Raw genomic sequence first — 17536 nt, forward strand, 5'->3', positions numbered from 1 at the left:
GCCTCTGCAACTCAGTGAGACCCTGTTTCAAAATAAAGAATAAAAAATTGGGCAGGGGGTGTAGCTTGGAGGTCAAATGCCCCTGGGTTCCATCCCCAGACCCGCAAAAAAAAAAAAAAAAAAAAAAAAAGAAAAGAAAAGGCTGCTCTGGGGCCACAGCAGAGAAACTGAAAAGACAAGAATGCACTGGCTATGCCAAAGAAGTGATAGGAACATGTTCTAGGCAGAGAGCTGAAGGATGACAAAGGCCTGATGGTGGGAAAGGACTGGGAACATTTGGAGAACAGAAAAGAAGGCCATCATGGCTGAGGCATAACAAGGCAGAGGGCGGTATGAGGCAGGTTAGAGGAGGCGGCCCTGTGGCTCATGGTAAGAGCTTGGATATTCTCCCAGGAGGCATGATAAGACATTGGAATGTTTGGGGTGAGGAGATGACATCTTGTTTGCATGTACAAAGCTTATAGAAGCCAACATGTTCATAGTGATTGAGGTGAGAAATAATGATTATGACTGGGGTGATGTAGGAATGGATGGATTAAGCTTCTCTTGGAGATAATTCTCTCTGGAATTGGTAATGAGTTGGATATAGGAGGTATAGCAAAAGAGGAATCAGGTAGATTCCTAAGACACTGGCTTGAGCAACAAGGTGCCATTGGCTAATGTTTGTTCTGATAATGCACAAGCTCAAGTTTGCACAGTGCTAACATAATGCACAGTGCTAAGTTTAGGTGCTTGTTAGATGAACAAGCAGAATTGCCAAGGAGGCAATTAGAGGGGAAATTATAAAGACAGAGATACAACTTTAGGTGTCATTAGTATTATTGGTTATAAAGCCACAAAAGTGAAAAATGCTTTCATCATTTGAGGAAAGAAAACTTTCTGGGTCAACTCTCAAATCACTCCAACTTCATTTATTCATTTTCTCAGCACTTTATTGAGCTCCTACTACTATACAAGTACTTTTCTATGACATTGTGGTAGTGAGTAAAGAACAAAAACTATTTACTTTCATTGACTTCCTTAGTAAAAGATCCAGAAAATAAACCATAAGCAAGTACCTTGATTGTGTAGAGGAGAATCAGCAGACAAGAAGATTGTACAGAGTTGGTCAGTGAGGCAGGAAAATGTTTTTTCCCTAAGTTACATTTCTCTAGAGAGACAGAACATGTAGGGTATAGATAGAAATAGAGATGTATAAAAGAGGATTCATTATGGAGATTGATTCACATGATTATGGAGACTGAGGAGCTCCATGATGTGCTGTGTGAAAGCCGGGAACCAGGGAAAATGGGAGCAGTGCACAATCCATGTCCCAACGTGTGACCACTAGAAGGGCCACTGTTGCAAGTCCTGGAGTCCAAAACTTGGAGAACCTAGAATTCTGATGTCAAAGGGCAGAGATGTGTGTCTCAGCTTGAGAAATAGAGTCTTGATTTACCTTTGCTCAGCCTTTTTGTCACAGTCAGGTCCTCAGCCAATTGGATGGTTCCAGAACACATGGAGTGACCTCCAATCTTCCTTCCTGAATCCACTGAAACATTTACATACACATGCCCAGAAATGATGCTTTGATGATATCCGTGTATCTTAATCTAGTCAAGTTGACACCTAAAATTAACCATCACATGGTCCTGTCAATGATTTATGAAAGCTAATAGAAGAAAGTAATTCAAGATCAAAGAGTTTCATGGTACATGTTACTAAAAACCCAAGTAAGATGGAGACTGAATTCTGACTGTTTGGAATTTTTTCATAGAATAGCTAACGAGACCATAAAAACCAAGCAGATTGGGAAGGAGCAATGAACAAACAAACAAAAGCCAATGGGCTGTATTTCCAGGCTATGCATGTGATGAATGAGAATGATCTAATGGAGAGGGAATGAAAGGGGATCATAAGCAAAGTCCTGGGGAAGATGAGAGCAGATGAGACCCAGGGAGCACAGGAGGGAATCTCTCTGTGAGAGGCCTGGGGTCTCATTGTAGCTGGAAGGGAGCCAGAGAGGATAGGATAATTTCCACCAGGTTTTCAGATTTTATGGTGGAACAGTGATCACTTCCACACTGATGCGATCAGAAAAATTTAAAATGAGAATGGGAAGAAAGGTATTTAAAAAGGGGGGCATTAAGTACCATTCTGGGGATTGGAAAATCAAGTTACTGAAGAAGTATAGCTGATTGCTGTGTATGATAAAGGGCTCACTCAAGGTTTATGGCCATAAGTTTAAGGTGAATCCAGTCAACCAGTTTGATCAATTTTCTCCAGTCACTTTCAGTTGCTCTGTCCCCAGCACAGAGAACTCAGATAGCTGGATGCATCCACAGTTTTGCTTTTGTGAGAACAATACAATGATTGTAGACTGGAGGAAGGAAATCAAGGGTATTAAAAGGGGATAAAAGATCATTAAATGTAAGCTGTTTAAGAAGAGAATTGGAAGTAGGAGTGATACAGAGAGGGGTTTGAAGGGTTACAAAAGGGATTTTATTCCTTCATTCAGTTTACTCATTCAGTCAACAATTAAGCTCCTACTATGTGATAAATCCTCTTCTAGGCCCTGTGCATGTATTCATGGACCACACTAACCAAATACCCTTACAGATTAGGTGGGTTGAACAAAGGAATTAAAACTGCCTGGTACGGTAGTGCATGCCTGCAATCCCAGTACTTGGGAGGCTGAGATAGGAGGATCCCAGGTTCGAAGCCAGCCTCAGCAACTTAGAGAGACTCTGTTTCAAAATAAAACATCTAATATGGCTGGAGGTGTACCTAGGAACTACAAATGCCCCAGGTTCAGCCCCCACTTCCAAAAAAAGAATTAAAACCAATTAGTGTAACTTAAAGTCAGATATCTATGAGGATATTAAAAAATATAAAAAGGGTATAAAGACCCATGAGTGGTGGCACATTCCTGTAATCCTAGTACTTGGGAGGCTGAGACAGGAAGATCAAAGATTTGAGGACAGACTCAGTAATAGTGAGACTCTCATTAACCTAGCTAATATTAAAAATAAAATAGGGCTAGGAGTGTAGCTTGGAGGTAGAATGCCTCTGGGTTCGAACCCTAGCACCAAAAAAAAAAAAAAAAAAAAAAATGGGGACATAGAAATAGAGATAAGTGGGAAGGGAGAGCAGCAGTGATTCACTGGGAATCGAGTCCTCTCCAAGGGAGCCGGGTAAAGCCTGGATGGGGCAGGAGGGCGGGACAAAATCCAGGAGGCCTGCGAGGGTAGTGTGCGAGGCTGAGGAACAGTGAGTACTTTTCTGTATTTTAATGTCATGAATCGTTGATTAGTACTGTCAGCAAGGCCATGATAAACAAGGCATTTTCTTCTTTCTCTATTGTATTTTTAAATAGTGTTTTCATGATATTTGGCATAGCTGGTTTAAGCAAGTAGCTGTTGCACAAGTCATTAGAGTGAGCAGTCAGTCCTGTCAAACTCTCGTGTAGCAGGCCACTCATTTAAAATGAATGCAAAATCCTGATGATGGATTCATGTCCAATTTGTCACTCCACTTTCCAGTTCCCAGCATTGCACCACAACCTGTAGGCATTCAGTTAATATTTGTTGAATGAACTTGTATGCCCACATATAGCTTAACACTTAGAAACAACACATCTCACTTCACACCTTTTCAGAGAAGTACTTACAAGGTAAAAGCTTGAGCACAAATCCAAGGTCTCTTCTCTTTGCCCTGGAAGTGTGGAGACTTGCTTTAAATAGCTTTCTGGGGAAAAAACCACATATCGCATATCATAAAATTCACCCTTGTAAAACATAAAATCTATTGGTTTTTAGTATGTTCGCATAGTTGTGCAACTATCATCATTACATAATTCCAAAACACTTTTATCACCCCATAAAGAAATCTCATACAGACCAGACCCCATTAGCAGTCACTGCACTCCCCTTCCTTGTGGCCTTTGGCAGCCACTGATCTGCTTTCACTAAATATTTGCCGGCTCTGAACATTTTATAAGGATATGTGTTCTTCTGTGTCTAACTTCTTTTACTCAGGATAATGTTTTTAAGGTGAATCTACCCCCATTATATATCACGTATCCATACGTCATTCCTTGTTATAGCATTCCATTATGTGGTATCCAATGTTTTGTTCATCCGTTCATCAGTTGATGGCTATTTAGATTGCTGCCACTTTTTGGCTTATATAAATAAATAATAAATTTCTGTGAGCATTTGTGTTATGAGTTTTTATATGGACATAAGTATCCAATTCTTTTAGCCAAATAACTGAGTGTCATTGTACACTCATATACTTTTTAAGTCTGCATTTTAAAAACACTTCATCATAAAAATATTTCACACTTTATGTTTTAAAGGAATACATTAAGTCATTACTATACTTAACCTACTAGTTGGATTATTTAATTTTTTTCCAGAAATTTGAGTAAGTGGCACTGGCCTCTCAGGAAGGTGTCCCCTGTGTCCTTTGGCACTGAAAGTCCCTGGCTCACTGCTCACTGCTTTATCAGGGCCCAGGGTTTAGTGGGACTTGGTAGGGGTGGTCATTGGGAGTACAATTCTAATCAGATAGTGGCTTGTCTTTATGTCAAGAAATCATGCTTCTTCTTGGAAGAATCATAAAATCTGTTGGATTGTTTGTTTATTGTTTGGTTTGGTTTTGAAACAGGGACTTGCTCAATTACTGAGAGTTTTGCTATATTGCTGAGGCTGGCCCTGAACATGTGCTACTCCTGCCTTAGCCTTTTAAGTACTGGGATTACAGGAATGCACAACCATTCTTGGCTATAAAATCTTGAAGTTTGGAACTAGCCAGATTCTGGGAGCTCGTCTAACCCAATCCCTTTGTCACATAGATCTTTGAACTTAAGGGCAGCCCAAGAGGTTAAAATGGCTGTGAGATTCCAGCAGCTAATTACTAGAGAGCCAAGAGCCAGATCTCCTGACTCTGGATTCAGTCTGATCCCTCAAACCTTACATTGTCTCTGTTGTCTAAATTCAAAAATCATAAAACAATAACAACAACAACAAAAATAATTAACCTAGGGGAAAACCCACCAACTGCTGTGTGAATGTATGTCATCATTACTATGAACTACAGTATAATATGAGACTACAATACACCAATAAAAGAATAAAAAAACACTCATGTGGGTGATGCTTGGAGATAAAGCTTAGAGGAAATGCTTTCAGAGTCTTATAGAGGAAAGCTGTCAACCTTGTGCTCATGAATTCATGGGGACAGGGAGGAAAAATAGGGTTAATTAGAAAAAATACTATTACTTCTAGTTTATGCCTAAGGAAGAGAGAATTATAGGCATTTGTAAACACCAAGACAGTCATAAACAAAGATTCTTCATTCCTACTAATTTCCCTTACTAGTCAGCCTTGTTTAATCTCATTGCATTTTAGCATTTGCATACCAGTAGTTTTAAAAAGGGGTACAAGAATTAAGCATAATTATTGTATCCAAGTATAGTCACGTTACACAATGGATGATGCAGTTAGTCACTTGGCTCTACTAAATGTCATGCTGGATATAGTTTATCCTTCTGATGGTGAGTCAGAAGCAGGAATGGAGTCATTCACTATTTCCAGAAAGCGACTTACCCCTAGCAGGTGTTGTAACTGGTGGGAAATGGTAGGACTGGAATGTATACTTCGTTGGGAATCTCAGAAGTGTGCCCTTGGGTCCTTATGTGAGGCTGGATGTGAGGCCACAGGCAGCTGATAAGAGGCATCTGGTCCCCTGAACCTGGGAATCTTGTTCCTTCACACAAACCTGACGACAGGGGCCATGACCTGCCTTGGGGTCCAGGCATGGGTCTCTGCTTTACCTCTCCTCCTTGAGGTAACCTTGGGCATGTCATCTCAGGATCCAAGTTCCTCATCTCTAATGTTAGGGGGTAGACTAGTTAACTTAAAAAAACTCTATGGGCTCTAAAAATGCTATAGCTTCACAATTTAGTGTAGAGATTTTAAGTATGTAGGAGATGAAAAGTAGCATATAAAGTTACTAAGAGCTTAGGTCTTAAAGTTCTACAGAATCATCCACGAGTCATTGTGATCATGAGTAAGTTTACCAAACCTTGTAATCTTTTTTGTGTTAAAAGAGGAGTGATGACAATATTATCTGCCTCCGGGATGTTGGAGGGGGTAGATGGCATTATGAATGCAAAGTTTTAGCACAGTGCCTGATTAAGTCATAAGATTCAATATTGTTATTTTCTTTAGGGACATTTAATTCAAATACTGTACTGTTCCCTTTAGAAATAAACAAATGTAATGCCAGAAAATTTTAGTAGTGTAGTATGACACTATGACTATGAACTACATTATGATGTGAGACTTTAATACACTGATAACAGTACAAGAATATGGTAAACCCTAAAATAAATTGGAAAAAAATACTCAGTGACTTAAATTAGTGGAATTTAGGCATGGTAGGGGAAGCCCATGTCTATGGGCTGTAGAAGGAAATGTTATGGAGCACATCAAAGAATGTGACTTACTTTTTCCTTGGATTTATAGTCTGTAACATTCCTTTTTTAATGTTAATTTGAAAAATGTAAGAGAAATATCTATAGAAAACTTATTCAGGTTGGTGGTTTGTCATTGTCAACATGATTTACATTATGATATGAGACTATAATGCACCAATAAAAGCACATTAAAGAAAAAGAAAGAAGCTCTGCATTATTGATAAAAACTAAATAAGCAAGATCACTATCATTTCTGTTTACAACACAGAAATAAATAGTAAATATGTCCAGTTCTAGCTGAGTCACCTCCTTATAATTTCTACCATTACTTTTGTAAATATTGTTTTTGTGTGAACCAAAGATTTAAAAGTGTAATAATTTTGGAAACAGATACTCAGCCTTTGCCCACAGTTAAGGTATCAGTATAGATTTCACCTAACTCCAATTAGAATGGCATCATTAAAAATACAAGCAAGATGTGCTGGGCGTGGTGGCACATGCTTGTAATCCCTGAGCTTGGGAGGTGGAGACAGGAGGATCTGACAGGTTCAAAGCCAGCCTCGCTGTCTTAAGAGACCCTGTTTCCAAATAAAAATATAAAATAGGTCTGGGAGTGTAGCCCAGAGGTAGAAGGGTTCCATCCTCAGTACCACCAAACAAACAAACAAATAAACAAGGGCCGGGTGTGGTGGTGCATGCTTGTAATACCAGCATTCTGGAGGCTGAGACTGGAGGATCACGATTCACAGACAGCCTCAGCTATTTAGTGAGGCCCTCTGCAACTTAATGAAACCCTGTTTGAAAATAAAGAATAAAAAATAAGGCAGGGGGTATTGCTTGGAGGTCAAATGTCTTATGGGTTCCATCCCCAGACCCACAATTAAAAAACAACCCACAAACAACAACAAATGCTGGTGAGGGTGTGAAGAAGTGGGAACTCTAATAATGATTTTCTGTCTTCTACTGGCTTTGGGGTTAGACTGTTCCTATTTTTCAAGGGCTTTGAGTTGTGTCATTGGGTTATTTATTTGGTGATTTTCTCTTTTTCTTATGTTTCCCAAAAAGTGATCTATAGATTCAATACAATACCCATTAAATTACCTAGGTCATTCCTCACAGACATAGAAAAATCAGTTCTTAAATTCATTAAAGAACAACAAAACAAACCAGAATAGCCAAAATAGTTCACAGCAACAAGAACCATACAGGAGGCATCACAATACCTAACCTCAAACTATATTACAAAGCCATAGTAATAAAAACAGCATGATATTGGCACAAAGAAATAGACACATAGACCAATGGAGCAGAACAGAAGACTCAGAAGCAAATCCATACACTTATAACCAATTGATTTTTGACAAAGGGGCCAAAGACATACACTGGAAAAAAGATAGCCTTATCAATAAATAGTGTTGGCAAAACTGGTTAAATGTATGCAGAAAAAATGGACATAACGACCACTTTCTCACCCTGCACAATAGTCAATTCAAGATGGATCAATGACTTAGAAATTAGACCAGAGACCTTGCCGCTCCTTGAAGAGGGCACAAGTCCAACACTTCAACACATAGGCACAGGTCAAAACGTTCTCATCAAGACCCCAAAGACATAAGAAATTAAAAGAAGGATCAATGTGTGGGGTTGCATGAAACTGAAGAGTTCTATAAAGCAAAGAAAACTATCAAAAACCTCAACAAAGAGCCAACTGAATGGGAGAAAACTTTTGCCAGCTATTCCTCCAATAGAGTACTAATAGCTATAATATACAGAGAACTCAAGAAACTTGCCACTAAGAAAACAACCCAATCAAGGAGCAAATACTTCAGAAAAGAATAAATTTAAATGGCCAATAAAGTTATGAAAATATGTTCAACCAGAGAGATGCAAATCAAAACTACCCAGATATTTTAACCAACTCCAATTAGAATGGCAATTATTAAAAACACAAACAACAACAAATGCTGGTGAGGGTGTGGAGAAGTGGGAACTCTAGTACATTGTTGGGATTGCAAATTAGTGCAACCACTTTGGAAAACAGTATGAAGGATCTTCAGAAGAATAGAAAAGAGCCTACCATATGATCCAATAATATCACTTCTGGGTATCTACTCAAAAGAATGAAAACCAAACGACCAAACTAATGTATCTATGTTCTAATGTATCTATGTTCATAGCTGCACAGTGCAAAATTTCCAAACTACAGACCCAGCCAAGATGTTTATCAACAAATGAATGGGAGACTTCCGAGAAGATGGTGACATAGAAAAGTGGGGCTTATGAGCCCCGCTAACAACCAATCTCTATTACCACAAAATCAGCGCCTTTCATAGCCAGAAAACACCATCAGCAGAGAAACAAGAAATGTAATTTCAAGGGACAGAGAAAAAGAGGGCTGTAAAAACGAGACACCAGAAACCAGACCGCAGTGCTGCAGCCAGAGCTGCGGTGTGAAGCGGTGGGCGCTATTTTCCCTTGCACCACCAGGCTCCAGAGAGGAGGGGAACTCATAACGGAGCTCAGAACCAGAGAGGAGACATGCTGGATCAAGCCCGAGGACGTGGCAGCAGCGCCTTACTGCCAGTGGCAGCGGCGAACTCACCGGATGGCACCAGACCAACACACTCAACAGCCCACCAGCCTCCAGAGAATAGCAGCGGACAGCGAGCCGAGGTGAGCCGCTGCAGATCAGTCGGAAGGAATTTGGCAGATTTCTTGACGCAGGGAGCATCTAAAGCTCCCAGAGGCTGGGCTCAGCACACCCTGCAGGGACTCAGAGCGGAGCTCAAAAACAGAAAAGAAATACACCAGCTTCACAGCCGAGGGCGTAGCAGTGGCGCCATATTGCCACCGGTGGCAGCAGCAGCGAATTCACTGAGTCCATGAAAGCTCCATCTGCGCACTCAACAACAGTGAGTCAAATTGTGGCCCCTAGGGGAGAAATTCCAGTACTGTACTCCCAGGGACTTGACCCAGTGGGGGAGTGACGGTGGCAGAGATATCACACCATAGGAGAACGCCCAACCTGGCACCCCCCATGGTCTAAAGCAGCCTCGATTGACTCCCAGGGTCTGAGACTCTGCGATACAACCCAGTAAAGGAGTAGTGGGGACCGAGATACCACAGACTTGAGATACAGAGCACCTTAAGTGAAGTCATAGTGACCCAAGGGAAGAACCCAGAGAAGGCACAAACTTCCGAAATCATGGGAAAGAGGAATAACAATGGAGCAATGAATGCCCACAACCCCACAACATCAGAACCTGATAAAACAGAAATTCAGAGATTTATAGAAGATTAAATCAGGAAAATAACTGTAGAAATAATAGAGGAATTTCGAAAAGAATTCAGAGAGAGCCAAAAAGAGATAAAGGATGCAATTAATGAAGTAAAGGCTTCAATTCAAAGTACAAACAACCGATTAGACCACATGGAGAATAGAATCTCACTCTTAGAAGATGATCATTCAAAAAATGAATGCATAGTTTCTAATTTAGAAAAAAAAAATCCTACAGCAGGAATCTGACATTGAAGAAATATGGGTCGATTTTAAGAGAGCTAACCTAAGAATAATTGGAATGGAGGAGGGAAAAGAAGGTGAAACCAAAGGGATCAACAATCTTTTCAATGAAGTAATAACAGAAAATTTTCCAAACATAAAGCAAGAGGTCGATACACAGGTCCAGGAAACTTATAGAATTCCCTTTAGACAGGATCGGAGAAGAGGATCCCCACACCACATAATTGTCAAAATGACCAATGTGGAAGCCAAGCAGAGAATCTTAAAGGCAACAAAAACAAAGGGCCAAGTGACATTCAGAGGCAAACCAATTAGAATCACTCCAGACTTCCCAAACCAAGTCATGAGAGCCAGAAGGGCTTGGAGTAACATATTCCAAACTCTGAAAGAAAACAACTTCCAGCCAAAAATTTCCTACCCAGCAAAACTTTCTATCAAATTAGATGGGGAAATAAGAAGCTTCCATGACAAACAGAAACTGAAGGAATTTATGTCTTCAAACCCAGCGCTAGAGAAAATACTCAAAGAGATTAACTACAAAGAAGAAATAGGTAACACACACCAGAACCAGAGAAACAAGATTTTCCATCCAACAGACAACTAAGACTGGTTATCTGTGGAGATTCATTATTTATGTTAGTCTTTTACCTATCTCTAAATTGTATTGTTTGCTTTTATTGTTGCTAACTTTTAGGATTTCTATTTGGAATATTAATGTACCTTCAGATATAGCATTTGGAAATATTTTATCCCATTCTATCAGTAACTTTTAACTCTCTTTACATTGTCTTTGGATATACAATATTTTTTTTAGGGAGTTTGTATACCCTTTTGTTGCCTGTGCCATTGAAATCATATCCAAGAAATCACTGCCAATTTCAATGTTGTGAGGTTTTATGACCCAGATTTTCTTCTAAAAGTTTATAGTCTTAAGATTTATATTTAGGTCTTTTATCTATTTTAAGTTAATATTTGTATATGTGTTAGGTAAGGGTCCAATTTTATTCTTTTTCATGTAATTATTATTTTTCAACAATATTTAGTTAAAAGATTATTATTTCCTCCACCAAATGTTCGTGGAAACCTTGTCAAAAATAACTTGACAATATATGGAAGAATTTATCTCTAGGCTTTTATTTAATTCTAATGGTTTATATATCTGCCTTTAGAATAGTACTACACTGTTTCAATTATTGTAGCTTTATTTGGTTTGAAATCAGAAAATATACATCTTCTAGCTTTGTCCTCCTTCAAGATTGTTATGGGTATCTAGAGTCCATATTCCATATCAGGATAGATTTTTTCTAAAGAATAAATAAATAAATGTATGATAGTTTCATCTAAAAAAAGAAAAAATATTCTCTGATAAGAAAGCAAAAAGAAATATTGAAATGTTATCTTTAAGTTATCAAAAGCTTGGTATCAGACAAATAAAACTCTTATTTGAGATTATCATCATTAATATTGGATAAATTGCTATAAAACTAGATGTCAACCACTAAGCCAGGCATGGGAAGGAGCGATGGGGATGGAACGGGGTGGGGATCGGGTAGGGTCTAACTGGGTGATATGTGCATGTATGTCTACAAAAGTATTTTCTTTATACCATTATGATGTATGAATACATTGCACCAATAAAAAAGATAAAAAAATAAAAATATTTCATAACCCCCCCAAAAAAATGAATGGATTACAAAACAATGGGATATGTACACAATGGAATTTTACTCAGCCATAAAGAACAAAATCATGTCATTTGGTGGGATGGAGCTGGAGAACATTATGCTAAATGAGAGTCAGTTTCAAAAAGTAAAAAGTCGCCGGGCGTGGTGGCACATGCTTGTAATCCCCGTGCTTGGGAGGGAGACAGGAGGATCACGCAGCTTCGAAGCCAGCCTCACTGCCTTAAGAGACCCTGTTTCCAAATAAAAAATAGGTCTGGGAGTGTAGCCCGGAGGTAGAAGTGTTCCATCCCCAGTACCACAAACAAAAAACAAAAAAGTACAAAATCAGACTCTCTTCCTAATATGTGGAAGCTGAGAAAATATGTCATAGGAGGAACTCTAGATGGAGAAACCATAGATGAGCAAATAAGGTGACCTAACTGAAGCAGAAGAGGGAAATCCCCTGATGTACATGATGTACATTCACACACATCAAAGTCAATCACTAAAACAAACATGAAAAGGAGGGAGAGGGAGGAAATGGGGTGGGAAGTGAGGAAGGGCTAAATGAATGATGTATGCATGTATTTCTCTATCATCTTGTATTAAGATATATGGCCATAATGCACCAACAAAAAGAAAGGTATCAGTATGATTTACTATCACTTTCCAATAGTAGTTTGCTAAATTATTTGAAGAAATTTGCTTAAAATATGTAAAGGGTCAGACCCATCTGTTATGGGGAACATTGGAACAATTTGTTGTTTGGTATCTTGGAGAATTAGCTTTTCCATTCTCAAAATATGAGTGAGCTGGAGAATTAGCTTTTCCATTCTCAAAATATGAGTGAGCTGTCTGTTTGTAAAGGCTGTGTGTGCATGATAAAGTGTCCGGCCAGTGTAGAGAAGATTTTTTTTTTTTTTTTTTGGTGGTACTGGGGTTTCTGGAAGCCCTTCTACCTCCGGGCTACACTCCCAGACCTATTTTTACATTTTTATTTGGAAACAGGGTCTCCTAAGCCAGCGCGTGTGGCTGACTTCGAACCTGCGCGATCCTCCTGTCTCTGCCTCCCAAGCGCGAGGATTACAAGCGTGCGCCACCACGCCCAACTAGAGAAGATTTTTAATGACCATTTCTGGACTTGTAAGTCCTGTATGCTCCATACCTTCTCTGATGCTTCTTCTCTCACTTCACTGTCATATGGGACAAGAAAGAAGCATCTGGACTCCTCACCACAATCTCACCTGCTGCCTATAGAACCACCCAGACTAGAAATGCTGTGTCTCCCTGAAAAACTGCTTTTGACTACATTACAATTTCTGGTTAAGAAAAGTGTTTTTGAATCTCTAACATTACTTCAATACTTTTCTTATAGGAGGCCAGCTATAAGAACTCTCATCCCATCCTGTTAACAAAAGACTTAGAAAAAGAGATGCCAAAACCATCTCCAAGAGCCAGGGTAAGTTCCACCTGCCCTGTAAGCCACTTTGGACACCTTAGCATGGCTCCATATGCTCTCCTGTCTCCACGCTCTGAAGCATGTACTATGTGGAGCCTATGGATTTTTTTGAGGTGGGAAGAAGGACTGAAAATGTAAAACATACTTTTTATTTAATTCCTATAATCAAGGTTACATATATCCAAAAATTCTGAGGACACTCCTCTTATTTAAGTGATATTCTTTAATAAATGATTTTACTTCTGGTCAGTTAGACTTGTTCCCATCCCCCAACATAGGGAGCAGTTAAGTATAGAGATCTTTCCCAGGGTGCTTGTAAACATAATGAAAAAAACATGAAATGCATTTTTACCCCATGGAATAAAGTAAAATTTCCAACTATAATTTTTTCAACATAGAAATAACCTTACTGATTTTTCATAATTATAAAAGCAACATATGACTGATGGACTATATTCAAGTAAATTTTAGTACAAAAAATAAGAACCATCAAAGATTTGGTGATATAAAGGGAGTAATTATAAAATTTTGTTTCTTTATAAGGAAAAATCCAAAGTGCTCATAATGGTTTTGCCAGTGAACAGAAAATTTGTAACCTAAAGTATGTCATGAGAATTTGATCACTTGTTTGTCTACCCAGAAAAGTTGTTATATTAATCTTTTTTTTCAGTTGGTGCATTATAATTATGAATCATAGTGACTCTTTGAGTGAAAGAAACATGCATGCACACAGCATGCTTGTGCGTTTCTCTCAGGGCCCTCCCGATACCCTCTCTCCCCACAGATAATATTTACATTAATACAGATACCCTCATGTATGAACAAAGGATTCTTCAGTTTCCCTCATCAGGTCTCCCCTTTCTCCTCACCAACTCCCTCCCCAGGTCGCCCTTTCCCGTTTCACCAGTGTATCCCCTCATTGAACTGAAGTTTCTTTTTGTTTCCCAGTTTCTCTCTAGTTTACGCATCTGAGTGAAAACATATGACCCTCCAATTTCTGTGAATGGATAATCTCACTGAGCATAATAGTCTCGAGTTCTATTTATTTTCCTGTAATAAACATGACTGGGTTCTTTATATGGCTGAGTAAAATTTCATTCCGTGTGTAATGCTTTGGATCTGGGGTTCCCCTCCCCCTGCCCAGCCCTCACAGAACCAAGGTAGCAGTGTTGGAAATGGCTTAGTTGTATTCTCAGCAGTGGATAAATCCACTGTAATGGCTTTATTTGGTTGGTGGCCTGGGCTAGTAGGATGTAGATGGAGAAGGCACGTCCCGGGCTGCAGCCATGGGGATCAATGTGGTTCTTCCTCTGCTCGCTTGCTCTCTTGATTCTGACCTCCATGATGTGAGAGCAAAGCCTCGTACTTTCCCTCTTTTGATTCCCTGAGATTCACAGACCCCAGACTCAAATGAACTAACCCCCCAAATCTTTAAATAAGAGCAAATAATTCTTCCTTCTTCTAAATTACATGGTCAGTTCTTTGGATTATAAAAGTGAGAATACTCACTGAGATGATGTGTACATGCCATAGTTTCATAATCCATTCATCTATTGATGAGCATCTAGGCTGATTCCATAGTTAGGCTGCCATGAATTGTGATTACATTAATCTTTTGTCAATATACTTTTACTGATGCATTGCAGATTCACTTCATAATGTAGTTCAGAGTAATAGAGTCCTACATACACGGAGTACTTGTTACCTTTCTTCCCTGTTCCTTCCCAACTCACTTCCATTCCCCATACATATTAAGATTTTCATTAATAATTTTATACATATACATAACATCAATGAAAGTATCTCCTTAATTTTTTCTTTCTCTCCCCTCACCGACCACCATCCTCCCATAAGCCCCCTCCTTTGCTTCACTGGAGTTTCTCCTTTTTTATCTAAAGTTTCTATGGTATTCTAATTACTCCCTAGCTTCCACATATAAGTGAAAACCCATGACCTTCACCTTCTATGAGTGATTAATTTCACCTAACATAATGTTCTCCAGGTCCATCCATTTTCCTGCAATGACATAATTTTGTTCTTTATTGCTGAGGGAGGAGAATACCATGCTGTGTATATCCCATAATTTTGTAATTCATTTTTCTTTTGATGAACACCTAGGCTGGTTTCATGATTTTACTAGTGTACTGCTATAATCATAGATATGCCTGTGTCACTTACTATTCTGATTTTACTTCCTTTAGAAAGATTCCCAGGATAAACAAATCGTATGGTGGTTCCATCCTCAGTTTTCTGAGGAATCTCCACACTCATCTTTCTAGTGTCTACACTAATTTGCAATGCCACCAACAGGGTATAAGAGTTCTTTTCTCACCTCATCCTTGCCTGCATTTACTGTTGTTTGTATTCTTGATGATTGCCATTCTAATTGGGGTTAGATGGAATCTCAGAGTAGTTTTGATTTGCATCTTCCTGGTTGAAAATGATACTGAAAATTCATTGCTATAAATTTTCCTCTTAAAACCATCTTACAAGCCGGGCATGGTAGCGCACACTTGTAATCCCCGCACTTGGGAGGCGGAGACAGGAGGATTGCGCTGGTTCGGAGCCAGCCTCACTGGCTTAAGTGACCCTGTTTCAAATTTTAAAAATATATAAAATAGGTCCGGGAGTGTAGCCCAGAGGTAGAAGGGCTTCCAGGAACCCCAGTACCACACACACACACACACACACACAAAAAAAAATCTTACAAGTTTTCCATAGATTTTGGTATGTTGTGTCTTTTATTTAATTCTAGGAATTCTTTATTTTTCTCCTGTTTCTTTTTTGATCCAGTCTTCGTATGAAAGTATATCATTAGCCAGTTGTGGTGGTGCATGCTTGTAACCCCAGTACTTGAGGGGCTGAGACAGGAAGATTTTAGACTAAAGACCAGTCTCAGCAATGTAGTGAGACTATCAGCAACCTAGCAAGACCCTGTTTCAAAAACAAAAACCAAACAAACAAACAAAAAGGAGTGGGAGTGTGTATTGGAGGTAGAAAGTCCTGGGTTCAATACCCAGTACCACACAAAAAAAAAAAGTGTAGCATTTAATCTCTATGTATTTATATAACTCCTTTGAGTCTACCTTTCGTTGATTTCAACTTTCATCCCATTACTATCTGAAAAGATGCAAATAATTATATTACATATTTTAAATTTGCTAGGTCTTGCCATGTGACCAAGAATATTGTCATTTTGGAGAACCTCCTATGAGCAGCTGAAAAGAGTGTGTAGAGTGTGTATTCAGGTGTTCTTTGGTGGAAAAATCTTCATATGTCTATTACGTCCATTTGGTTTCTATTGTCCTGTAGGACTGAATAGTCTTTACTAATCATTTGTCTGAAAATTTGATCTAGTGATATGAGAGGTGTGTTGAAGTACTGCAATATTATTGTTTTGAAGTCTATTTGAATCTTTTTCCTTTTTTGTCATGCTGGGTTTGAATGCAGAGGCATTCTACCTTTAAACTATACCTACAGCCCTACTTTCTTTCTTTCTTTCTTTCTTTCTTTCTTTCTTTATTTATTTATTTATTTATTTATTTATTTATTTATTGCAGTATTGAGGATGGAATCCAGGGGCATTCTAACTCCAAGCAACAACCCCAGCCCTATTTTTTTATTCCTTATTTTGAAACAGGGTCTCACTGAGTTGCAAAGGGCCTCACTAAGTAGTAGCTGAGGCTGGCCACAAACCACAAGCTTCCTGTCTCAGTTTCCCAAATGATGGGATTACAAGTGTGTACCAATACACTGGCTTATTTTTTATTTTGAAATAGGGTTTTGGTTAGTTGCAGAAAGTCTGATTAGTTTGCTGAGACTGGCTATCAATCTGTGATCCTCCTATCTCAGCCTCCCAAGTACTGAGATTACAAGTATGTGCTATTATACCCAACTCCATTTGAATCTTAATGTCACAGAGAATTTGTTTTATAAAAGTGGATGTACCCAAGTTAGGGGCATACATATTTATTATTACCTCTTCTTGTTGAATTGTTCTTTTTTTTTCTTTTTGGTACTGGGGGTGGAACCCAGAGGCTTCCTCCCTCCGGGCTGTACTCCCAGACCTATTTTATATTTTATTTGGAAACAGGGTCTCACTAAGTTGCTGAGAGCCTCACTAAGTAGCTGAGGCTGGCTTCGAACCTGTGCGATCCTCCTGTCTCAGCCTCCCAAGCACTGGGATTACAAGTGTGTGCCGCCATGCCCGGCTTTGGATTGTTCTTTTTATTAGTACAAAATGATCTGCTTTGTTCTGTTAAATTTTGGCTTAAAGTTTACTTTGTCACTCCTGGTTTTTTTCTATCTCCATTTCCATGGAATATCTTTTTCCTTCCTTTCATCTTTAGCCTAAGTATTGTTGCTTGTAAAATACATTTCTTACAAGCAATGTAGTTTGATTATGGTCTTTAATTTACTTTCCCGGTCTA

The 17536-nt window shown here is 38.9% G+C and overlaps 1 protein-coding gene across 1 annotated transcript in view; it reads left to right on the forward strand.

Annotated features, from left to right (window-relative positions):
* FAM13A (family with sequence similarity 13 member A) overlaps positions 1-17536 on the forward strand; it is a gene marked incomplete at both ends in the record, with an annotated part of 316801 nt that overhangs the window by 130922 nt on the left and 168343 nt on the right. The window contains one exon of the mRNA XM_080697200.1: positions 13023-13106. Within this exon, the coding sequence (XP_080553326.1) occupies positions 13023-13106 (84 nt within the window). The remainder of the gene's footprint in view (positions 1-13022; positions 13107-17536) is intronic.

The sequence above is a fragment of the Muscardinus avellanarius genome (assembly GCF_963383645.1).
Source record: "Muscardinus avellanarius genome assembly, chromosome: 6".
NCBI classification, from domain to species: domain Eukaryota; kingdom Metazoa; phylum Chordata; class Mammalia; order Rodentia; family Gliridae; genus Muscardinus; species Muscardinus avellanarius.